Source organism: Trachemys scripta, chromosome 15 (genome assembly GCF_013100865.1).
Source record: "Trachemys scripta elegans isolate TJP31775 chromosome 15, CAS_Tse_1.0, whole genome shotgun sequence".
NCBI lineage: Eukaryota > Metazoa > Chordata > Testudines > Emydidae > Trachemys > Trachemys scripta.
The window spans coordinates 23,481,606-23,507,261 of NC_048312.1; the positions used below are offsets into that span (position 1 = coordinate 23,481,606).

At 48.8% G+C, this 25,656-nt stretch overlaps 1 protein-coding gene across 2 annotated transcripts in view; it reads left to right on the top strand.

Moving 5' to 3' along the window:
• The window catches only part of TAOK3 (TAO kinase 3), a 142,480-nt gene extending 118,137 nt beyond the window's left edge, over positions 1–24,343 (top strand). For both annotated transcript variants that reach the window (XM_034791003.1, XM_034791004.1), the window contains exons 15-21: positions 7,812–8,048; positions 8,614–8,742; positions 11,621–11,824; positions 19,063–19,302; positions 21,038–21,250; positions 22,695–22,877; positions 23,689–24,343. In XM_034791003.1, the coding sequence (XP_034646894.1) occupies positions 7,812–8,048; positions 8,614–8,742; positions 11,621–11,824; positions 19,063–19,302; positions 21,038–21,250; positions 22,695–22,877; positions 23,689–23,850 (1,368 nt within the window). In that variant the 3' untranslated portion in view covers positions 23,851–24,343. The remainder of the gene's footprint in view (positions 1–7,811; positions 8,049–8,613; positions 8,743–11,620; positions 11,825–19,062; positions 19,303–21,037; positions 21,251–22,694; positions 22,878–23,688) is intronic.
• The last annotated feature ends 1,313 nt before the right edge of the window (positions 24,344–25,656 follow it).

Below are 25,656 nucleotides of genomic sequence, written 5' to 3' on the forward strand. Positions count from 1 at the left end.
TTGATTTCCTCTCTGATTTTTTCTATATTGCATCTCTCTCTTTTGTTAGTAGTAACTACTAGTAAGAGACTAATCGGTGTGCATGCATATATCTTTATTTGCACGTGTATCAGTAATAGATTTTGGTTTTGAACAAAAAAAATCCAAGTGCTGATGTATTTGATCATTTAAAAAAGGAGACAGTTACCTCCCAGGGATGAATTGCTGGCTATAGATGGCTCATTGATTTATTTATTTCAAGCAACTGTATTTACTGCATTTTTTTCCCCCATTCAAATCCATGAAACGTTGCCTGGCTCCAGTAAATGTGGGTTTACAGCAGCCTGTGGGCTCACAAAGAGAGGAGAAGGGGTTGGTAGGATCAGGCAGCATTTGTACTATTGCAAATGGGATTGGTGTAGATGGCTTTGTAGTAGCAAAAGGGGTGTGTGCCGGAAGAGTTAGTTTTCTTGCCTCCTCCACCATCTCTCTGTGTGTCTCATACACACAGCCTGAAATCAGCAGCAGCCTTCCGAGGGGGGAGAGAGATGGCATAAGCAAGAAACTGGGTCCTGAACTGAAAATAATTGAAATATTAAATATTTCAGCTGAACTGACATTAGAGGTCACATGGATAGGAAGATTTACAAAGTATCCAGTGTCTGGCCATGGCATTTGCTGCCTATTATGACATCATCGCAGGCCAACCCAGAAATTACAATGGGTAACCCCTCCCCCTTTTTGTTTTAGTGTGTATCTGAATGATTCCCCCTTCCCCGTCACCACCATTTGCTGATTCCCTTCCACAACCCCAGCGCGCGCGTGTGTGTGTGTGTGTGTGTGTTAACCTTAGGTTAAAGCCTGTGCGGCGGGGATATTAATCTTATTTGTGCTGCTGAAACCTAAAATGAAGCAGTGGAATTCAGACTACTACCATTCCTGTGGTTGGCCTGCATCTAGGGCAGTGAGTTTCTTTTCCCAGGTGTACTTCTGAGTAACACATGCTCTGATTGTCTCCTCCCCCCCCCCCCCCCCCCAAATTCAAAGGGTGACCTAGAAACCTGTGCATTAGAGGTCTTCGTACCAGCATTCCTGACACAGCAGGGACCTCAGATCGCCTACACCCTTTCTCTGATATTCCCGTGTTGGGGACTGTCTGTTTTTGTAGACTGTACAGTGCCAAGCAATTGTCTGCACTGAACAAGTAGGAGAGCCTCTTTCCAGTCAAGTTGGAGTCCAGGGGGACAAATGATAAACTACTCAAAATGTTATGGGACAAGCCAAAAAAACCCCATATGTATACTGGCATCTTGCTGGCTGATATGTTTTACCTGCCATGGAAGGCTCCTCGCTACCTTAACCCCAGCACCAGAGGGCATAATTCCTCTTCTCTTTCACCTTGTAATTCTCCAGGGGTTCTATTCCTTCGCCTTAATACTTCCGTTAATTCTGCTATCAACACATTATTCCAGGCAATGGAGGAGTTTTGAGAGCCATCTGCCAGGCAGTAGAGGGTGCTCATGTGATGATGAAATGCATTGTCCAGACAGCCCCCTGAACTCCTCTGCTCAGAGCAGCTGACAGCCCAAGGTCACTCTGAAACCCCACTTCATGGCAGCCTCCTCTGGGGCTGATACTCTGTGCACTGGGTCTCTGGGATACTTGGATTTGCTAAAGCTTCTCTTCCTATGTGACCAAATCACTGTATAGTTAAAGGGGTTGTGAGACTGAGTAGGGAACTTTCTTTTTTCCGGTCATTTCCATGGGGCACATTCCTGAGGCGAAGTACGTTTGGGGTCATGCTGTGCTGGTTTGGAGTTCAAGTGAGTGCAGCGGTGCATGCGCCCCATGGTATCTCCTGGCAAGAGTGAATAGGAGACTGACAATAATACCCACCGGTTAAATCCATTCACTATATCAACCAGCACCACTCTCTTCTTGGGTGAAGCATGGGATTTCCTTTCATCCATACGCGTCCATCCATCTGCTTCCAGTGTCTGTATCCGTGAACACCTCCCTGTCCTTTCTTATGCCAGGAATGAAATGGAATGACAGGAAAGCAACATACAGTAGCAGCTTATGTGGAGGTTTTGTTGTTCCTCCCTGATCCAAATACAAAGAAAAAGATTAAAACTGTTTCCCCATAAAAACCCGTCGCGGGTAGAGGAGATGTAGTTTCGTGTGTGGGTATTACAATCTTTTGTGTAGGTTTTATTTCACTTTATAATGGGAATACTTATTTTCTTTCAGTTCAGTTATATCAGTGGCTTCCCCCCCTTTGATTCAAAGCCCTCACTTATATAACCTTTTTGTGGTTATATGCCACTACAGTTGCAGTTAATAATTCTATGGAGGGGGGAGGATTCATAACCCATCCTCACTCCAATCTGTTTTAGGGGGAGCGTACAGAGGGAAAGCTCAGAAGGGGGTTGGTTACTTAGTGAGCATCGCATGGGAGATTTCTAGCATCCCTGCAACCAACCATTCAGATCTCAATGGTTCTTCATTCTTCTAGTTGATTTTCACTCTGCTGTCTTCTCTACATGGACGTTAGATCCCATGGCATTGGCACCTTCTAAAATAAGAGCAGATTTGATTGCTCCCCCCACCCCTGACCACTCCCCATTGCTATCCATCAATTGCTTTCTCTGGGTTCTGCCCCCCAATCCCTGAAGAGTTGTACAGTTGTGAGAGAACTATTTCATAAAGGCCATGGACTGCTCTGATGCTGTTAGTAGTGATCTCTTGGGATGAAAACCTCTGTGTAAACATACGTTGTTTTGTTGGGGTGAAAAATCATCTTCCAATGAAAAAAGCAACAGAGGGTCCTGTGGCACCTTTGAGACTAACAGAAGTATTGGGAGCATAAGCTTTCGTGGGTAAGAACCTCACTTCTTCAGATGCAAGTAATGGAAATCTCCAGAGGCAGGTATAAATCAGTATGGAGATAACAAGGTTAGTTCAATCAGGGAGGGTGAGGAAGAGATTCTGGAGATTTCCATTACTTGCATCTGAAGAAGTGAGGTTCTTACCCACGAAAGCGTATGCTCCCAATACTTCTGTTCGTCTCAAAGGTGCCACAGGACCCTCTGTTACTTTTTACAGATTCAGACTAACACGGCGACCCCTCTGATACTTGACCCCATCTTCTAATGAGATTCCCTCAAACCCCTCAGCCTGAGAGATGGACAGCACTGTAGATAGAATGCATTATGCTCTGGGGAAGGAGCAGAATAGCTTTCCCAGCTGGTTGAATTCAGGAACAGTATCTGTGATCTCTGAACCTTCAGGTTCTCCCTGGGCTGACTTGGCTTAGTGCTGGCTCTCAGAGGAGATGGGTGTCTCTAAAAGGGCACTGTCAATTTGAAATGTAGTCCATAGCCAAACATTAGTTCAAAGTCATTTCAAGTAGCTCACCTACCCCTGAGCCCCATGATAAAAGTTATAGTTATACAGTCACACTTTCCCATTGATTTTAAATGTGTTTTTCTGCCCTGTTTCTGCATGAGAGCACCACCCAAACAATAGGGAAACTGACTGGCTTTACAGGAGAAACAGTGAAATGGACTACCCACAAAGTGCTGCTAGAGGCACAAAGGAAACAAGCTGTGAAAACAGAAATATTTTTTTCTCTAATCTCTTTCAGAGACTGTGATCTTAGGTATTTTTTGTAACAATAGTAGGTAAAAATTATTCAGGCAAGAGTGCGATTGTTAACTTGGTGGGCCTTTTAAGGCCGATTTTAGTCCTCTTCTGGAGCAGAGATTCTCAGATTTGTTCATAGTGTGGACTACTATTTAACATGAGCTGCCTTCTTTCTCATTGTTTATGATTCAGACCATTTGCAATTCTGTCACATCCCTGTGGCAACAGGGAGCATCACTGACATGGGACAGTAAGGAGAAAGCGTCCCATGTGCTTTTTGTTGATTTTAATGCAATATAGGAGGCGTCAGCCTTGTGCGCCCTGCCACAGATCATGAAGCACATGTTTTGCAGATCACCAGTGGTCCACAAGCCACAATTCAAGAACCTTCACTCCGGAGCTTGGAAAACCCCAGTTCCCCTCACCTGGAAAGAATGCAGGACATGCTGCATCTTGATCACAAATGCCAGGCAGCATCTACCCTGAAAAGGAAGTTTGTCAAATCCATGCATTTAGAGACAGGATGGGGTTGGATGACAGTAACAGCATTGTCTGAATTTATTTATTTATTTATTTAGGGCTTGACCCCTTTTTCTCAGGACCCATCACACTTCTGGATGTCTATCTTCATAGTTGTTCACTTAATATGAGTTTTCGAGACGATGGCCTCTGGTGCTTAAAATCCTAGAGAGTTAAAGTGGCAGTAGCAATGTGGATTCAACTGAAGGCCTTCTTATTCTGTTTGGAATCAAAATGCAGACAAGGGAATCTTGTATTCTCACTCTGGGACCTTAAACTCCTTAGGCATCTGGTACATGAAGGCAGTGTTCTATGGGTCTGACCACTGAAATAACATCAGGCCAGTTGGATTCCACATACAGACATATATATTTTAATTAATGTACTGTTTTCTGGGTCTGTTGAAAATCTATGGCATTGGTGTGTCTTTCTCTTGACAGAATCACCTGACTGATAGTACCTCAACCCCTGCCCAAAAAGTCTTCAGTTGATACACTATTCTGTTCTGTAGTCTTCTCATTCATAGTCCTTTTTCTCATTGTAAGAAACTGGGCGTGTTTTCTTGAAACACCCCACCCTGGTAGCAGGGGCTGATATTTCTGGGAAATGGTTATGTGGATTCTGGTTGCTCATCTCACCTGGATAGGAGAGGTGGGCATGGCTCTCTGGGGAGAGGGCTGAGTAGTGTGTAGGGAGGAATCCAGGTAATAGCTAGGGCTAGGGAGGAGGTTTGAGCTAAACTTTCTTACTGTTAATGTCTGTTAATAAAACCAAATCTCAGGGAGGATTTGGATTCTGTATAATGTGTAGAGTGGCTGGGAGCAGGCTGGAAAAGACACCTGGTTACACATCCCTTAACCATACTAAAGATAGGGGACAAGCTATTGTATTTTATTCAGCCGTTCAGTTCTGTAGCTGTCCTGACAACTGTTGTATGTTCATTTCAACACAGAGCTTTAACAACGTCTAGTATGTTTGGCCCTAAAGTATTCTGACATTTTCTGATCATCTGGGAAATACTTTTGCAGTGAACAAATCAGTCTTCTTCCCTTATCTGTTATAATCTGTAGGATTATGTTGTTCATAAAGCACTTTAATGTCCTTGTATAGTTAAGGGTGCCATTAACATGTTGTCATAATGCTTCCTCGCTGTTCTTATGATTTTGTGTCATTAACATCTGACTGACCTTCACCCCCATCGTATCCATTTGAAGACTGTCACTCGTCTTGCCCTAGTTGGTTTCACTTCCTGCTGCTGGTGTGCAAGTATATAATCAGTCTAGTTAACTTCAGACTAATGTCCTTCGGTCCTTGATGTAAAGAGGAGACGTTTGTCTCTCTGGCCCATGTTTGGCTTTAACAGGTTGGCTTTAACACAGCCACAGGTTCCCCCTGGGAACAGAGCCTGGTTTAGACAGAAAATGGATGGTCTAGGTGGATACATTCCTCTGAATTAAATGCATGTTTCATTTGTTTTCCTGCAATGCTAGTGGTTGCCCATTTTGTGCCATAAATTCCATTGTTCTCATCAACATTCTGGGCCTTTGATTTCAATTTTACTGATGGTTCATTATTACATCCTGCTCGCTGTTCTCAGTCCACAACAGGGTAAAGGCCTTTCAGCCCTCTTCCTATCCTCCATCCAGATCTGCGTTTCATAGCCCGGTGCAGAACAAAGAACTCTTCAGCCCTGGGAAACGGTTTGGCTGGAATGAATTTGAGCGTGCAGCCACCATGGTTTCACTCTACAGAGCCAGTACTGTTGTTCCCAATGGCATCTCAGCTGTTTTGTCAAACTTGTACTGTTTTGTTGATTTAGATGGTTTTGTTGATCGCTGCTTCTTGCCAGCTAGCTGTCTTAAAATGCTGGACTGGCCAACGAGTGTTTAATAACCAAAAGCATCTGTTTTTCCTCCTTTATTAAAATTCAAGCCATCCAACGGCCCTTGATGCACCCCATCCTAAGTCAGTGCTCAGCTGTTGCTTCTTAACACCTTCGAGCGGCTGTGATGATGCAGTGCCTTGCACTTCTTTTTCTGTGGATGCCATGGTCACCACTTAGCTACCCACAGAGAAATTCAAAAAGAGCCTGGGATCCCCCAAACTGCAGAGAAAGTTGCCACTGTGCATGCGAATAAGGGTTGTTTTGTAAAGTTTCCATAATCTCCATCAACGGTCTGAGCACCGTTTGCTTCTTGCTCGATCTGTGGAGCAAGTGTGGCGTGCAAACCTGCAGGGCTACGGTCTCTGATCCCGTGTGCCATCTATGCCAGGCCCAGCGTTCACCCCCAGCCACTACCTGTGAATAACAGCAGATAGTGAGATGGTGGTTTTGTTAGGCAAACCTACGGTCATATCTTTTTACCAAGATGAAGATGGTTGTGGTCTATCTGACAATGCTCTCCTTTGAACGGGGAGCACTGCAATTGGTATTTTCTTCTTAAAATTCCTGGCATAACTGAGGCTCTTACCTCTCCTTCACACGCCTGCACTTAGAGCGTGAAAATCTGTGCACCCTGTGAGTTTGTTTCAGCTGAACAGTGTTTGTAATCTGCTTAGCCCGTATGATCCACCTTGTTAATACTGTTCGGTTATGAAACAGTGCGCCCTTTTGTTCGGAACCACTGGGTCCAATGGGCGGGATCGCTCTTTAAGGAGCGTGCGGCACCCAGCACCTCGCTTCTGTCTGTGCCACTCATGGGAACCTGAGCGCAGGGAGATCTGCCTCTGTGTGTGGATTGTCCATAGAATAAAAACAGGAACACGGCTTCAGCATCCAGAAAATAACACTGGCAAGCACATTTTGACGATCATTCAGGAGCAACCCATAAGGAAGAATGTAAGGCTGTTGCAGTCGCTGGGGGAGATAAAAATCAAGGGGGGGAGAATCCTTATGGGATGGAAATCAGGTATAACATACAAGGTGCAGATGTAGATGGCTAGATGCAGGGTTTCCACCTGTGAAAGGAGGGTGGGGGCCAACAACCAGCAGTCTCAAGGTGAACCTGCAAAGAGGGGGCAATTTAATAATGAAAAGTGCTGACCCGGTGTGTTCTGGTGTTACTCTAGGTTAGATTGTGGGTAGGGGAAGGAAATGTGTGGGGGTAGACGATGAAAGTGAGCCGCCCTCCAGCGCTTTGGGAGGAAGCCTGGAATGAGGCAGCTCCTCATAGGAAGAAGATTTAATAAGGGATAGAAGTGGAGCCAAAGCAAAGGAGTTTTGTTTCTCCCCCCCATGTCGTGACCATTTTATGAACCCTGCCCGAGAGGGACTCTGTAGGTCTTAGATCTGCCTTTGTTTCCAAGTGCTCTGTGGCGTTCCCTAACCTGATCAGCGAGCTGCCTGCCTCTCTTCTGCATAAACGGCTGGGCATTTCCTGCAAGGAACAGGCCATGTTCTGTTACTGGACATGCCGTGAAACCCCTTAATAATGTGGAAAAATCTGGCTGTGCATCCCAGGCGAGAGGCGTTTCTGGCCTGTATGATTCCTCGATGTTGGGCCGTTTGTGACATTAGACAGTAGCTGCCTCTATAAAAACCTGGAGCCGTGTTCCCGGGGAGTCCATTTGTGCGTGCTGGGAGTTTGCTTAGCAGGTAAGTAGCTGTGAAGGGGAGACTTGCCTGCAAAGGGAGCCTCTGACTTTTTTTTCCTTTTCAATGACGCCAGGTTACAAGACAGATCCATGAGCATGAGCAGGAGAACGAGTTGCGGGAACAGATGTCAGGTTATAAGCGGATGCGGCGCCAGCACCAGAAGCAGCTGATCGCCCTGGAGAACAAGTTGAAGGCCGAGATGGACGAGCACCGCCTCAAGCTGCAGAAGGAGGTGGAGACCCATGCCAACAACTCGTCCATTGAGCTGGAGAAGCTGGCCAAGAAGCAAGTGGCTATCATGGAGAAGGAGGTCAGTAATTATATGAATTACATATCTGGGCCGGGAGACTGAACAGGAAAGCACTGCAAGTGATCTCCAGGGAAAGACTGTTCAACCATATCTAAAACATGTGTTTTGGGAGCTGTAAGTGGCGACTGTCTGAGGGTGCTTTGGTAGCTTGTTTTACCCAAACCAGCTGGATCTGTCTAGTTCGTAATGGACAGTTGTCCCCAAGCACCAGTTGGCCGTAACTAGTAACACTGCTGACTGAACTGACCTCATAGCCCTAGACGTGATGGTTCTAGGTCATGGGGTGAGACATGTTAATTGGTAGGATACAGAAGTTTGCACTGTCCAAGCCTTGAGAATGAACGATTTCACATTTGGTTTTGGTGGAGGAGACAGGAAACCAAAAGAAATTCCTAAATGTATGTGGGTGGTAAAAATTTTTACAATTAAACTTGGTTGAATAGTGACAGGCTAGGGCCTTGCACCGCAGGGTTCGGAGGGACAGAATGCCCAATTACAGATTGCTTGGTGATAGACTTGGTGCACTCACTCACTCACTCACTCACTCGCACTCTCTCTCTCTCAGGCAAAGGTGACTGCAGCGGATGAGAAGAAATTCCAGCAACAAATTTTGGCTCAGCAGAAGAAAGACCTGGCGACCTTTTTAGAAAGTCAGAAGAAGCAGTACAAGCTTTGCAAGGAAAAGATTAAAGAGGTAAGAACCACCACATTTCAAAGAGGTTTGGAGCAAGTACGGTCCAAGCTTTGCTTTTGATAAATTTGGGCCTGCCCCGTGGTTTAATGCCCATTACCACATGGCGATCCGAATTCAGATTCCTAACTCCTCGGGCCTTCGGGAACGGGGAGAGCCTGGGGTCGTTCCAGAGTGATTTACTAATATTCTCAGTAGCATCCGCCAGCTACAGGAAGGTGAATCTCCACAAAGCAGGATCTTTGAAACTGAAAGTCAGAGGGAAAAGGAGAGCTCTTGGAGAATTCCCACCGGCATCCCTCACTGAGCACCAACTTGGTCATCAGCTTTATTTAAACCATTTCTAAGGCACCTGCCAATAGTCATCAGTGTGCTCAGCCATTACCAATACAAAATCAAAATAAATAAATGTCCTGCCTATATATATAGCCAGTCCCACCCCAAACCACATGCATAAAGGCAGCATCACACCGGTCAAAGGGACTAGTAGCATAAAGTGCAGGGAGAAAAGGGATAGCAAACAAGGAGCAGGAGAAGAGCCTCATCAAGGGGGTGAATCAGCAAAGCACTTGAGCATGTGCTTACGGCCCATTGGAGTCCATGAAACTTAAGCATGTACTTAAGTATTTTGCTGAAAGTGTGCTTAAAAAAATACAGACAAGGATAAGTCTGTAGAAATGAGGAGGCTTTTGCCTCAGTGCTCCAAAGGCGGCCAGCAGGACTGTCCTGTGAGTGTTGCCCGTCCAAAGAGCCTGGCCTGACGTAGTCCTGCTTCCGGCCTCAACTTGTTAATGCGCTTTAAGGTGCACTGGTTTATCTGCGATGAGCTGACTGACACAAGGAATCTCCAGAACCGCGTCCCACCTTGTGAGCTAACGCTAAACAACGACGTCAGCCGCCCAGGTATTGACTAATTTTATAGGAGGGAGTTGCCTACTCCTGATCAGAAAATAAACCAACTACATCCCTACCCCCAGGAAGGGAAAATGCCTGAGAGACCCCTGGTGTAATTCTATATCCATACGCCCTTGAGGCTGAGGCCAACACACTGCAGCCTGGGCCCATTTGACACCACTGTAATGCTTCTCGTTAAATGATGGGGTACCTGGTATTGCCACAAGGACTGTTTTGCCATTCCCTTAGCAGAGCTGAGCACACTTCACGCTCCTTGTTACCTTGCGGGGACTGTGCCCAGACAGTGACTCTAGTCAGCCCCCAGGGGTGTCTGAGAACAAGCAGGCTAGCCTGCCTCCATCCCATCTAGCCGACCTTCATTGAGCTGTAACGCTTGGCTGAGATTTAAACCAAAAAAACCTTCCCCAAATATCCTGTTTTTCCAGGGGCGCTACACCATTAAATCGGTGGAAACTCTTTAAAAAAAAAAAAAAAAAAAAAAGTGTATTGTGAAAGAGTGCTTTAGGGAAACTGTAGCAAGTACACAAACTGTCCAAACTGCGCTGTTCTTCTTGTGGCTGGCCTTGCAAGTCTATTGTAGTACATGACATAATGTGCATTTACATGGCACCTTGCAGTTGGGAATTAAAAGCACTTTACAAACCTTTCCTTTATTAAACTTGCTACCAAAATCCTTATGTGTGTGGGTGGGGGGATAGATAAATATATTACCTTCATTTTGCAGCTGAGGAAACTGAGACATAGAAGGGTTAGATGACTTACCCAGGGTTACAGGACCAATCAGTAGCAGAGCTGGGAATTGAGCCCAGGAGTCACTCTTCCTGGAGTGCTCTCTAGCAATCCCTTTTGATGCCGTTACATTGTGTTCATATCATTGCTGTCTATAAGCCCACAGATGTTTGCCCTGCCAATAATTTTAGTTCAGCTAGAGAGGGGGGGTGGTCTGGGGACCCATTCAGATCCTGTAAACCTCGTGGTTCCGTTCTTGCCATACGTCACAGAGCTGTGTAATAAATTTGTGCTTGAGAAACTGGCCAAAGGATCTCCAAGCTATTCAGACTGGCTGTGACTCGGGAATCAGTCCAGCTGTAGTTACCAAATGAAAGCAGCGGCTCTGTGTTTCACATGTGATGGGATACTTGGTAGCATTTAAAACTGAGATTAGTAATGCCTATGGTTCCGTTTGGGCCTAGAGTGAGGGCAACCCCCTGAGGAAAAGCCAAACTGGATTGGGGAGCATTTCACTACATACCTGAGGGTTTGGGTTGTTTTTTTTAAATCATTAAAGATGTTGTTACTGCCAGCCTTTGGTGGCTTTAAAGACCATCCAGGCTGCAGGTGTTGGTTCAGACGGAACAAAGGAAGCCAGGTGTCAATTCATCAGTACAAGGAACGTGGCCTTCCAGTAGGGTGTGCTTCACTGTTAACAGCTCAACACAGGTTTCACTTCTGTACTTTATAAACTGGTTCAGGTAGTCAGAATTTCCTTCTGCTGTCATTCTTAGCACAAGCATCATATAAAAGCTAGGTGCTGTCATTATCAAAGAATCCTAAATAGACCTGTCTTGATCGTGAACTCGGGTGTTGGCGGCTAAGTAGCTAGAGCACAGAATTGGAATCCAAGCTTTTCTGGCTTCTATTCACGGCTTTAACACTGACTTATGTAGGCTTTGGGCAAGTCATTTGTCCCTAGGTCCTCAGGTGTAAAATGGAATTCAGTGGTGGTGTGAGGGGTAGTGTCTTTAACACACTTTGAGATCCTAGGGCGAGAGGCGCTTACAGGAGTACAATGTGATGTTGTTACTACTACTGTTGTTATAAGTAGGTAAAGGGGAGTGCATAGTCACGTGGGTGTACCATTACCATCTAGCTCCAGAGGGCTCATGTGGGCATCATCTAGATAGGCAGGTTGGTCCTAAGAAGCGACTTGTTTCTTGATCATTTATTGGTGTGTGCATGCACCCAGGAGATGAATGAGGACCACAGCACACCGAAAAAAGAGAAGCAAGAGCGAATCTCCAAACACAAAGAGAATCTGCAGCACACGCAGGCCGAAGAGGAGGCCCATCTACTCAGCCAGCAGAGGCTCTTCTACGACAAAAACTGCCGCTTCTTCAGGCGAAAAACCATGGTTAAGAGGCACGAGATGGAGCAGCAGAACATTCGGGAGGTACGTCACTCTTTGATATTTGGCGCTATTTAACCTCTCCCTCGCTGGACTGTTTGATTAGTTTGTTCTTAGCTGTTCAGGGCTGTAAAGCAGTGGTTCAGGAACCGGGGGGTGATTCGTGGAGTTCTTGCTAGTTCCCTGGTACTGGCTTTTCTCGTTTCTAATTGCTAAATTGCATAAAGAGCTAAAAAGACATGTAACATTCTGGCTGTTAATTTTCCAAGTAAGCAACTTCTGTAGGGGCAACAAGGCTTCTCTTGCTGGTGTGGGCAGCTCCAAGGGAAGAGACTGAGTTTGGGAGTCAGGCTCTCTTGAGTGGAAGACGTCTCCTTGGCGTGGGATTTGTTGAGTGACCCCACTGGGCTTCTCTGGCAGGAGACCCGAGAGAGTCAGCTGCCATGTGTGCCAGCCTCATCCAGGGTATCCCTGGGAGACGTCGGTGGTACACTCACAAGAGCAGTAGCACAGTTGAGTGTTCGTCATGTGACCAGTTTCTACTCTGTTGGATTGGTTACGGACAGTTAGATGGCTAGAAGTAGATGTTACCCCCATAAACAGCATTAAAAGCATAGGCGTGCGCAGGGGGTGTGCTGGGTGTGCCTGGGCACACCCTAATGCAGGGCAGGCAGAGCTGTGAGGGGGTGGGGGGGCTCCCACAGGGCAGCATGTATGGCGCCGCGCTGAGCCAGACGCTGCTAGGAGCCTCCCTCGTGGTTGCGGGGGGGGGGGGGGGGGAGGGGGCGGGGGGAGGCGAGGGGAGGGGGGGCGGGGTGGGCGGGCCGGGGGGGGGGGGGGTCTCACCTCGGGGGCAGCTCCCCCCTCCCCAGCGTCCCTGCATGCAGGGGAGAGTCTCGGCAGAGGCAACTCTGTACGCTGCCTCCCTCCCCCTTCCCAGAGCTGACCTGGTTCCCAGCCCATTGGCCAGGAACCCCGGCCAATGGGAGCTGTTGGGGGCGGTGCCAGAGCTGCCTGACCACGCCTCCCCTGCAGGGAGGGGGGCGGAGCTGCAGGCAGAGAGAGCCTCAGGCTATTCTTAATGGGGACAAGGAGTCCAGGGCAGCCTGGGGGGCTAGCAGGGGGTCTGGCGCTGGCAGCAGGTGACCTGGCCCCAGCCCGCTCTGCTCCACCCCACCGGCTCCCAGCATTGCTCAGTGGTGGGGGGTTGGGGGAGGGGGTGGGGCATGCTGGGGCCGGGTTGCTCGCTGTTGCCAGGCTCCCCGCTAAGCCCCCAGGCTGCCCTGGACCCTGTGTCCCCCTGAAGCACAAGGCCCCCCAAAGCACGGGTCCAGGGCGGTTGCCCCGATCTGTCCTATGGTTGGCACAGCTCTGCTTGGGCACCACTAAAAATCATACAAACCTGCCGCCCCTGATTGGATAGGAGGTGGGACTATGGGGTGGTGGTTAGGGGTGGGGGTCTCTGGAGGGGTGGTCAGGGAGCAGGGGGGGTTAGATAGGGCATGGGAGTCCTGGCGTCTGTCAGGAGGTGGGGGGTGGATAGGGGTCAGGGCAGTCGGGACAGGGAGCAAGGAGGGTCGTGGGGGGATCTTTGGAGGCGATGGTCAGAGGACAAGGAGCTGGCGGGGGGTTGGATGAGTCGGGAGTTCTGGGGGGGCTGTCAGGAGGCAGGGGTGTGGAGGGGGGTTGGGAGAAGCAGGGAGCAGGGGAGGTTGTATGGGTTGGGAGTTCTGGGGGTCCTGTCAGGGGGTGGGGAGCGGTTGGATAGGCGTGGGAGTTCCAGGGCTCTGTCTGGGGGCTGGGGTGTGGATAAGGGTCGGGGCAGTCAGGGACAGGTAGTCCTAGGGGTGCAGTCAGGGGACAAGGAGCAGGGAGGCTTAGGTAGGGGGTGGGGTCCTGGGGGACAGTTAGGGGTAGGGGTCCCAGGAGGGTGTAGTCAGGGGACAAGGAGCAGGGGGGTTGGGAGTTCTGAGGGGGGAATTCAGGGAGCAGGAAGTAGGAGGGAATGGATGGGGGCAGGGTGGGGGAGGGGCTAGGGCATGGCAAGGGCGGGGCTCCCTGGGTGCACACCCTAATGAAATGGGCTGCGCATGCCTATGATTAAAAGAATATTAAAGCTGCGAAGTCAAGCACTCAGAAGTTAGAAATGGCAGTATTAAGGTTGCCTGTACAACCTTAATGTAACCCCCTCGTGCGTATGCAGTATGATGTTATGTGATCATGGCATTCAAAACCATTTATTGCACAGGACCACTGCCTCATTCAGTGCACAGGATGGACCTGCTCTGGGATTAATCAGTATTCTGTGGTAAAGGAGGATGTTGATTCTATCTCTGCCTCTGCCAGAGTTCCTATGTGATACTGGGCACAGGTCGCTTACACCCAACTTTTCATAGGTGGTCATTAACTGTGTGTTCCTCATTTACTGGGTGCCTGACTCGAGACCCGAGGGTCTGATTTGCAGAAGCGTGGAGCACTCACAGCTGCAACGGAAATGAACAGGAGCTGTGCTTGGAACATAAGAAGTGCTGTATAATGCAAAGCACTTTGAAAAATCAGGTCCTGGCCATCTCCGAATGTGCACCTAAAGTTAGTGGATGCTTCATTTCAATTGTGACTTCACCTCTATTGTGAGTGTGTATATCTGATAGTCAAGACAATGGACAGTCTAGTGGTCCTGTTGGGTTAATTGCACTACTTGGGCAATTGCACTACTTGAGTAAAACAGAGATAGTACCAGTGCCTTCTCTCATGGGGATTTTGTAAAGGTTGATTAGTGTTTGTGAAGCACTCGTTCGAGCATTTCCCATGAGGAAATTAAAAATTCTGCCTTCCGAGCAGCGATTGAATAGTGTGGTGTAAATAAGGCCTGGGACCACACACTGAACAACTAGAGGATAAACTCATTAAGTGAGCACCATCCATCCTGTGCGCTGAAAGAGGTGAGGGTCCTATGGAAAAATAGTATGTCCCCTCATGTAATTAAAGACTGTGTCATAATGCAAATGCACAAGTGGGCAGAATTAAGGTTGCACAAGCATTTCCTAGCTTTTGAGTGCCTGACTTTGTAATCCTGATGTTCTTGTAACAGTATTTTTTGCGTGAGATTTCCTAGGGTTTTTAAAAAAGCAAACTGAAAAAACAAATTCCATCGTGTGTCGTCATATTGACATGGATTATCAGCAGAGCTGGACCATGTAGATGCATAGCACAGACCTCTGCCACTTGACTAATAGAGTAACTGATAGTAGTAGTGGGTTGTCATTCTCTGTGGACTGGCACTAGTGGGGAACGGGACAATTTGCCAGTGGGTTTCACAAATATTTGCTGGCAGCAGAATCGTGAGACATGAAAAACTTCAGCCCAGCTGGCTAAAGGTTGACTATAAGCAACTGAAAACACGTTCTTATAACAGGAAGTGTCAGGCAGTCACACGGAGGTTGGCAGACAGAGAGAAATAAATTTGTATCTACACAGATACACATGCAGGCCAAGATTTTCATCAGCGACTGGTAATTTTGGGTGCCTTGATTGTTGGGTGTCCCACAGGAGCTGCCTTAAAAGTAGCTCGATCTTCAGAAGGAAAATGCTTAGACTCTTGTGAAAATCAGGCCCCTTTGTGGGACACCCAAAATCAGGACTTGTTTTTGAAAAGCTTGGCCATTACCTTTGAACAGAAAAGTAACGTCCGTTATCAGTGAGGTTTTCGTTCCATGGCAAGAGCAAAGGAATGTGTGTAAAATGGGGCGTCCCCTTTCATTTTGGACTGGCTGGCACGGGAACTCGGAAGGAGTGCAATCCATTTGTGTTCCTGGTGAGTCTTTAATGAGGGTGCCAGGGGAAGATTTTTGACACAAAACATCACTGATTCCAGGGCCTGAAGTACTGAGTGCTTGAAATCCACTAGATCCCTTTGGATAAGAGGGTGAAAGGGCATCAGTATCTCGGAGAGTTTGGCCATCAGATGCAGATCAGTTCAATTTAGGCATTGCCTACTTGGCAGTACTGATCCCCTGCCAGAGATGAGCCATGGCTCTGAACCTGCTTTTCTTTTCCTAGTTTAGAGCTGTCACAGTTGCTACACCAAAGCCGGGTCTGCACTATGGGCTGGTTTACCTGTGTTCATTAGGGATGTGATTTTTTTTTTTTAACTGATGTCGTTCTAGTGGTATAGAAGCCCTAGTGAACAGTTTCACCAGTATAACTTATTTCACTTTTTGAACTGGAATGAGTTATGCTGCCATAGACCTCATCTGGAATGCTGTGGCAATCCTGGTCTCCCATGTTTAAGAAAGATTCGTTCAAACCGGAACAGGTGCAGAGAAGGGCTACTAGGATGATCCGAGGAATAGAAAACCTCCCTTAAAGAGAGAAGACTCAAAGAGCTGACTCAGAGCTTGGCTTGTTTAACCCAACCAAATGAAGGCCGAGGGGAGATCTGATTGCTCTCTTTAAATACATCAGAGGGATAAATACCAGGGAGGGAGAGGAGTTATTTAAGTTAAGGGCCAATGCTGACAAGAAGAAATGAATATAAACTGTCCATCAACAAACTTAGGCTTAAGTTGTGGAACAGCCTTCCAAGGGGAGCAGTAAGGGCAAAAAACCTAACTGGCTTCCAGACTGAGCTTGGTAAGTTCATGGAAGGGATGGTATGATGGGACCGCCTACGATGGCATGTCGCCAATCTGCAACTGCCAGCAGCAAATATCTCCAACAGCTGGTGATGGGACACTGGATGGGGAGGGCTCCGAGTTACTACAGACAATTCTTTCCCAGGTATCTGGCTGGTGGGTCTCTCCCACATGCTCTGGGTCTAATTGATCACCATATTTGGGGTCGGGAACAAATTTTCCTCCAGGTCAGATTGGCTGAGACCCTGGGGGGTTTTCACCCTCCTCTGCAGCCTGGGGTGCAAGTCACTTGCAGGTTTAAACTGGAGTAAATGGTGGATTCTCTGGAACTTGAAGTCTTTAAATCATGATTTGAGGACTTCAGTAACTCAGCCAGAGGTTAGGGGTCTATCACAGGAGTGGGGGGGGATGTTCAGTGCCTGCAATGTGCAGCAGGTCAGACTAGATGATCACGATAGTCCCTTCTGGCCTTAAAGTCAATGTGTCTATGAGCTTCTTCCATGCTGATGGATTGTAGCTCTTAACAATACCGGTATAGTTAAAACAGAGAAGTTTGCTAGTACAGATAAGGCCTTGAGACAACTTGCTAGCCCATGTGGTGGTGGGTTTGTGCCAGGGCCAGAGGGCACCCTGCCGTGGCAGGCTGGTGTTATGCACTGCTAAGTTTTATAACGTCTGATTTTTATTACTCAGTCGGGTCACCCGGTCCATTCTCCAGGGCAGGATTGTTCCCTGTGGGTGGGATTTTCAAAAGCTCTCAGCATAAGCCTCATTTTGCTCCCACTTGTGTCAATGCAAGTTTCACTCCAGTGCTTTGTCCAGTCAAATGTAAGTGACTCAAAGGGTGGAGTTCCCATCCAGCCTTTTGGGCGACCATGCCACAATCCAACCGAGTTCACTAGGGGGCAATTTCCTGATCATCCGCCTGTAGTGTACTTGGTTGATTTTTGTCTGATGGCTCCTAGTTAAAACCCAGCGGAGAAATGATGGCCCCAGTAGTGAGTGAAAAGCCAATGAATTCTCCCCTCCCCTTCCTCAAGCATAGGTTAATTATGTCTGTGTCACTGCCTCCGACAATGGCACACCCCCGAGGCGTTCATAGCCGGGGGAAGAGGGAGATCTGTCTGGAGCTGGGAAGGGAATGGGACTGAATGTAGATCTTTGGGAAATCCTTTGTCTAACCCTCGTTCAGACAATCATAGACTCGTAGGACTGGCAGAGACCTTGAGAAGTCATCTAGTCCAGTCCCCTGCACTCACGGCAGGACTCAGTATTATCTAGACCAGTGGTTCTCTAATTGTGGGTCAGGACCCCCTTTTAATGGCTGACATTAGACTTGCTGGGGGCTGACGCCAAAGCCCAAGGGCTTCAGCCCTGAGTGGTGGGGCTCAAGTTACAGACCCCACAACTGGGACTGAAGCCCTTGGGCTTTGGCTCCCTGGCCGAGGCGGCTTTGCCCCACCCAGGGCAACAGGGCTCGGGCAGGCTCAGGCTTCGGTCTGCCCTCCTGGAGCTGTGTAGTACATTTTGTTGTCAGAAGGGGGTCGTGGTGCAATGAAGTTTGAGAACCCCTGATCGCGACCATCCCTGCCGGGTGTTCAGACTTGGCTTGCAATGCAAATTCTCCAGCTCTGCCGTTGAGAAGTCCAGCAGGATTCCAGCGTGCCAGCAACAGTCCGAGCGCAAGGACTCTGTGTTGGCTATTGCTGCAGAGGCCCAAGGGCTGGGGACTGGACTGTGCTAGGGGACACGCACATGCCAACGCCCTCGTGAACTTAGTCTAGTGTGAAGCACAGCAGCTAGAACTGAGCATTGCCAAACTCATCTCATACAATGGCCACCAGATAGTTGTTACATGAGAACTGCTAGTAATCCATGCTGAGCTGAGCCACAGGTGAAGGGCTCCGTGGCACCTAGCAATACTCTAAGGCAGAAATATTAACAGCCGTCAGTGGAAGAGCTGGGACTAGAACTGATGGTCTGTCCTAGCTTAAACTCAGGGCATGTTTGCAAGCTACAGGGGGTTGCGTGGAGCCCTCTGTCCCAGTGCGCACACGCTCGAGTTGCATGGAGTCAGGAGCATATCGAGCTTTTGCAAAAGCCACGCAGCAGGGGCCAAACTGGGGCTTCACAGCAGTTGGCAGCACTGCTCTCCTGACGTGCCCTGGGGTATCCGAACTGATCGGTCTCGCCTCGGCGGTGGTTCTGCTAGTAATGCATGGAGACGCCTTCACTCAGGCACCACACAGCAGCCCCCTGGCATTTCCCTTGCTTCCTGAGCATGGAAAAGCTGTGTTCATGCACTCCGGAGTATTGCAGAAAGCACGTTGCCCGTCAGTGCCATCTGCTGGATGCTTGGTGATAGTAAAAGGATAGAGCCAGGTGAAGGGACAGGGTCGGGGTTAGGGGCAAACTGGGACCAAAGGGGGTTAGGAGCACATTTGTTTTGGACTCACAGCACATACAGCTGTCCAGAACGTCAAGCCAAATGAATGGGATGCCTGGCCATACCTATCACGGCTGGCCACGTGCTCACATCGGCTGCGTCTGGGCAGGAAACGGTTTGCAGCTCGAGGGAGAAGGAATGTTGCCTCTTTCTGAGACTGCTCCTTCCAGCCCCTAGCTTCTGTTGCACCGTGTCTTACGCAGGAATTAAACAAAAAGCGGACCCAGAAAGAAATGGAGCACGCCATGCTGATCCGGCACGATGAGTCCACGCGCGAGCTGGAGTACAGGCAGCTGCATACGCTGCAAAAGCTGCGGATGGACCTCATCCGTCTGCAGCACCAGACTGAGCTCGAGAACCAGCTGGAGTACAACAAGCGGCGGGAGAGGGAGCTGCACAGGAAACACTTCATGGAACTCCGGCAGCAGCCAAAAAATCTGAAGGTATTGTGGGGCTTCCTTCAGCTGTTTGCACCCATCCCCTCCTCTTTGCTCTCTGCCCTCTGGCATGCCCTGACCAGCCTCTGTCATCTTTCACCAAGCAGCCCCTCCTCTTGACACTTGGTATCCCCCAGGTGCTCCCTGCCCTGAGCTGGTCGCCTGTGTCTGATGTACATTGTAAGCGCTTGAGCCAGGGGAAAGGCAGTTTGGGGGTTTTTTAAGTGCCATGTCGATGTAGGTAGCCATAGAAGTGTTTGATTGTAATACTCACAACTGACAAGGCATTTGAGAGATTTTGCTCCTATCTCTCAGTCCTTCCTTCAGCCTCGATATTGAATCCATTGGTGAAAGGTTCTGGTGTTGCTTCCTTGCCTCTGACGTTAGCAAAAAACTAAATAAATGTGGGGGTGCTGGTCCTTGGCTGCATCCTGCTAATGCAGCTACTGAACAGTCAGAAACCCGCTGAGCCGTTCTTGGAGCTTTTCCTGTCATCTTTTCGGAGCAGTGGGTGAAGAGCGTGCGCCTTTCCATTCACGCTTTTCAAATCCTGGAGTCCTCCAGTGGACGTATTGTGGAGGCATTTGGGAGATAGAAAGATGGGGAGGATTTGGGGAGCAAAGGCACTTGGCAAGTCATTGAATATGGCAGCTGACCCATGGAGCAGTGATTGTAAAAGAGAGAAAACACTCTAGGTCAGGGGTGGGCAAACTACGGCCCACGGGCTGGATCCGGCCCAAGGGATTGCCCCCCCGTGGTGCTGCGGGCCCCGCGCTGCACTCAGAAGCGTCCGGCAGGCACCATGTCCCTCCGGCCCCTGGGAGGGGGAGAGGGCTCCGAGCATTGCCCTTGCCTCCAGGCACTGCCACCCACAGCTCCCATTGGCCAGGAACGGGGAACCGCGGCCAATGGGAGCTTCGGGAGAAGTACCTGGAGGCGTGGCAAGAGCAGAGCCCTCTGGCCCCCCACCCCCAGGGGCCGCAGCGCTTCCTGGAGCAGTGTGGGGCCGGGGACAGGGCAGGCATGCAGGGAGCCTGCCCTGGCCCGGTTTACACCGCTACCACCCCGGAGCCGCTTTAGGTAAGCGGCGCCGGGCCGGTGTCCGAACCCCGCCTGCACCCCACCCCACAACTCCCTGCCCTAAGCTCCCTGCCTGTACCTCATACCCCTCCTGCACCCCAACTCCCTGCCCTGAGTCCCCTGCTGCACCCCAACTCCCTTCCCTGAGCCCCCTCATACACCCTGCACCCCTCCTCTTCCCCAATCCCTTGCCCTGAGCCCCCTCCTGCACACCGCACCCCCTCCCACACCCCGCACCCCAACCCCCTGCCCCGGCCCTGCATACAATTTCCCCACCCAGATGTGGCCCTCGGCCCAAAAAGTTTGCCCATCCCTGCTGTAGGTTGACTGGTGGATGGTACTGGTTAAGGCCCTTTATTCAGCCAAACACTTAAGCACACACTTAATTTCCATTATCTTCCATGCAACTTAAAGTTGATAATGTGCTTACATGATTGTCTGAATAGAGGCCTAAGTCAGAAGAGGTTTCTCCCTCAGAAAGCGAATACTGCTCGTATTAGTGGCTCAGCTAGTCACCTAAGTACGACAGTGGGTATAAGGTGATGGAGAGCATGGCAGTGCCTTGGCTGGCACTCTTCTGGATGTGCCATAGCCCTGCCTGCCAGCCCTCTCCGTACCCAAAACCCTCACTTCGTCTTCATGTGCTCCCATGTTTCTGCAGGCCATGGAAATGCAGATCAAGAAGCAGTTCCAGGACACGTGCAAAGTGCAGACGAAGCAGTATAAGGCGCTCAAGAATCACCAGCTGGAAGTTACTCCAAAGAGCGAGCACAAAACGATCCTGAAGAGTCTGAAAGACGAGCAGACGAGGAAGCTCGCCATCCTGGCAGAGCAGTACGAGCAGAGCATCAACGAGATGATGGCTTCACAAGCCGTAAGTGCCAAGTCCGGCGCTTCAGATCCTATTGGTGAATGGGATACGCCGGGAACTATGGGCATGAATATTAGTGTAGTGCAGGGGATAGAGCCAGGTATAATGTGAGCAGCTTCTGTGACAGCTTCTCCTTCCATCTCTGCCAGTCCACCTCACTCCTAAGCTGCATGACCTGTTGGTCCCCACACAGCTTTGCCAATGCACCAACTGCTTGACATGAAGGGCCCTGGCTTTTCTAGTCATGGGCCTCTCCTGTTCAGTCTTCCAGGCATGCTGAATTGTGGTAGTTGATAGGGTGAGGATTGTTGTCAATTGAGTAGCAAATGAAGACTCTTAAACGAGTTTTGCTTCTGATCTCTACGTCCCCAGATGTCTCCTGCCTGGTGGTCTTTGCCCTCACCACTCTGCTGCCCAGATACTAGGTTTACAGTTAAAGAGCAGGCATCTTCCCCAAATTGTTCAGCAATGTGTACACAGTGTGTGAAGGTCAAATTCACCCCTTTCCTGGGATTTGCCTTTAACAAAGAATACAAAAGCCCTCTCCCAAGGCATGGATGTGGCTAGGGTTCCTCCCTCCAAGCTACTCAGCCCACATCCTAGGTCCTCAGTGCTCAAAGACACATTCCCACTCCATTTACATCCAGGTGTGGTACTTAGCCACCTGCCTCACTGAGTCGGTAGAAGTCACTTACCATCTTTCAACATGATCAGCACCTGTATGTTGAGTGGGGTGTTTGAGGCAGACACTGCAAACCTCTTGCAACAAGTAACTGTCCTGAGTTACCGAATGTGAATAATAAAATGCAGTGATTCGGAGATCCACTTAATGGAGGAACTCTTCCCAGCTCATTCTGGGCCTTGCTCCTCCTTTTGTCCTGGGTGTTTCCGCCAGTAGGTCTCCTTACTTTTGCCGCTTCCCAAGGTATTGAGGCATTGATAAAGCCTAGCGCTATCCATGTGGGTCTCCCAGACGCACAGTATTTCTCTGACTTTCCCTAGCTGCTGTTAACACGAGTGCCTGTTCTCTAGCCAGCAGTGACCCCCACTTGCCAGCCAGCCGTGTTCCTGCTCACCAGCTGGCAGGGTTAGCGGTAATGCGGCTATCTCAACAGTGGGTTTTAAAGTAATGCTTTCCGCACCACGGCTCCACCAGTGAGCAAGCGGAACGGTTCCATTACACAGCCCAACCCCACAAATTCTGGGGGGTGTCTATAACCAGGACCTCCAGTCCGATGGCTGCTCCCACGGGCCACTGGAAAGACCGACATTTCTAATGCAGATGCCGCTTGCCGCCAGCCATCAGCACCGCTGATGCTGGGATCTGGGTCGTGTTTAGGTGCAAACTCATCAGTGAGTGTAGGCAGGGAGCAGCACATTCCCACCTGGCCCCAAAGCAGGGAAGTAACTGGTTGAGTTGACATTTTGTTTTTGAACGATCTTGCAGCTACGGCTGGATGAGGCTCAAGAAGCAGAATGCCAAGCCCTGAGGCTGCAGCTCCAGCAGGAGATGGAGCTGCTGAACGCATACCAGAGCAAAATCAAGATGCAGACGGAAGCACAGCATGAACGAGAGCTCCAGAAGCTGGAGCAGAGGGTGTCTCTGCGCAGGGCCCATCTCGAACAAAAGGTACGTTTCAGACATGCTGCCGGGCAACATCTGAATCGCTCCATTGTGAATCGCTCCTTGGCGCTAGCAACGTCTGAGCTGTCCTTGTTACTAGTTAAATCAGTGCCAGGAACTGAAGGGTTAAATAGAATGGATGTGCTGAAGGAAATTTGGGCAAATAATTTCAAAATGGATAAAAAGAAATGCTTTGTCTGCACATGTAGTTCACCTGTGGAACACCCTGCCTATTTGTTGAGGTACATAATCTAGTAAGATTTCTTAGAGAATCACTCATTTCCATGGGTAAGGATAGCATCTGCAGTTAGCCCTTGTAATTTTACTGTCTGGGGTTAATCAGCCCTCATGCTTCAGGGCTGAACACCAGCTGGAGTCAGGAAGAAAACTACCCTGCATGTTCATATTAAACGGCCAGGTGCATTTAGGGCTTTAAGTATCTGGCACTGGTTGGTGCTGGAGCCAGGATACCAAACTCCCTAACTAGGCCTTGGGCTGCTCTGGTGAGGGGGTCCCCAGGCAACAGTTGGATTGTCTGTTCTGATAGTGGGGGTACGTCTGCCTCCAGAGAGGCCAAAGTCATCCAAGGTGTAGGACCAGGAGGATCCCTAGCAGTTCTCCTGTCCTTAAGCCCCCTTTCCATCTTGCACATCATGGCTTCCCACTTCAACATGGGAGACCAGATGCTGCTCCTCAATCAGCCAGCAGGGGAGTCACCCTAGCGTGGTGGACACCAGGCAGCTAGTGAAGCTGTTACCTGGAGCTTGCTGTGCTTTGAGGTGCTGGCTAAAGAAGTTGCTGACTGTGCTTGTTTCAGATTGAAGAGGAGCTGGCTGCCCTCCAGAAGGAACGCAGCGAGAGGATAAAGTTTCTGTTGGAAAGGCAAGAGCGAGAGATTGAAACGTTTGACATGGAAAGTCTGCGACTGGGCTTTGGGAATTCGGTCACATTAGATTATCCCAAGGAGGACTATAGATGAGATTAAATTTCTTTTGCCATTTTCAAAAAAGCAAACAAAAAAAATTATGAAAAACCAACATTCCCCATGTTAACGGGCGTGCTCTCTCTCTTTCTGTCTCTTACTGACGTTGTGTCGGACTAGTGCCTGTACGTTCTTACTTTGTCAGGGCCCCTTCCCCTGCGTCAAGTGCCAGTGCTGGACAGCTCCTGGCCGTCTCTTTTCATAGTACGTCACAGTATTGGTGTCTCAGTGCAATGATGACAAATGTTTCAGTGAAAGCTTTGGAGACGATTTTAACGAATCAAACAAAAGTGGATGTCTGTTGCTTTTGAGCAATCACTCATTTTACCACCAATCAATGAAAGTACAAGCAAAAAAAAAACCCCAACCCTATATATGAAAACCCAGGGGGAGAGAGACGAAATCCGCAGCCTTACCTTAACTAGCTGCTGCATAATTTTATTTTATTTTAATTTTTTTTTTTTTTTTGGTATTTATTCATCAGGAATAATTAAATAAAAAAATAAAAAGTTTATTAAAGATTGAGAAATTTGATACATTTTACAGAAAAAAAATCTTAATCGTGATGTACATATCAGTGGTGACATATTATTACTTTTGGGGGGGCAGGGGAGGGAATGGGGCGGGGTGAAGAGATCTCGTGATTTTTAAAAGAACCATGCCGGGCGAGGTGGGGGTTTCACCTCAGCCTTCGGCATATTCTTGATTGTATCATAATCATTTTCTGCTGTCGCAGAGAATGTGAATACACTTAAATGGGCCCACAGGATCCCAGTAGCACAAATTGGGCTTTGTCAAATCGTGTATTTTGTGTATAGAAGGAATTTAAGGAGAGCTTTTACTTATTTTCATATTGTATTTTAACTGTTTCTCTGATCAGAATTTTTTTACTCCTTTCCTCTCCCCATCCCCAGCCGCTCCGCCCCCTGACTTTCCAGTTCCGTATTTGGAGTTCAACGCTGTCTCTCGGTCAGATCATCCTGATCTTTTTCTTTTTTTGTCCCTCCCCCCAAACCCACCTCCCTCCCCAGAATCTCGGTCATAAATACTGCATTCTTCACACTTTCAAACTGTGTATTTTCTTACAATAAAAAGCGGTAAAAAAAAGGCTTTACCTTCTTTTGCATGCACTTTAAAAAAACAAAAACAACAAAAAAACATTTTTCAGGTTCCAAGGAAGAGCATGAATAACTGTCAGAGCTTTTAATTATATTTGTAAATAAAAGTGTTCATCACAATGCCTCGCTGTCTCATTGTCGCAGAACAAGCCGCTCTCGCCCACTGGGAGTGGTTATCCACTCCCGGCCTCACCGCTCCTCTTACTTCCAAGCTGAGAGCGGAACCAGGCCTGCGTGATTTAGACGCCATCCTTCCAAGCCACAGGATGCATTTGAAGTCTCAGAGCAATCTCTCTGTAAGGAACCTGCTTGGCTGCTTGTGATGCGGATGGAACAGGTGCTGCATACTCAGCCCAGACTCTCCTGCAATACATGGAGATGGGCAGTTCTCTCTGCACGGCATTGATCAGATGAACCCATCTGCTTACCGCAAACAAGAATTGGTGACTCTGATTTCTCCATCATTCTTCAACCTGCTGCTGCCTTAGGGTGGATTTGAGGGACTGAGATAGCGGTTCTCCATGTTTTTTTGGAATCTACAATGCAGTAGATGAATGGCCCAGCCTCCCTTCCTAGATGGCACCCTCCTGCCCCATCTCCTCTTGGCCATGTCCTGGCCCTGTTACCATTATCTACTTTTTCTGCCCCTTGTATTGCTATTCTTTCCCCCTTTTTCATCTTTCGT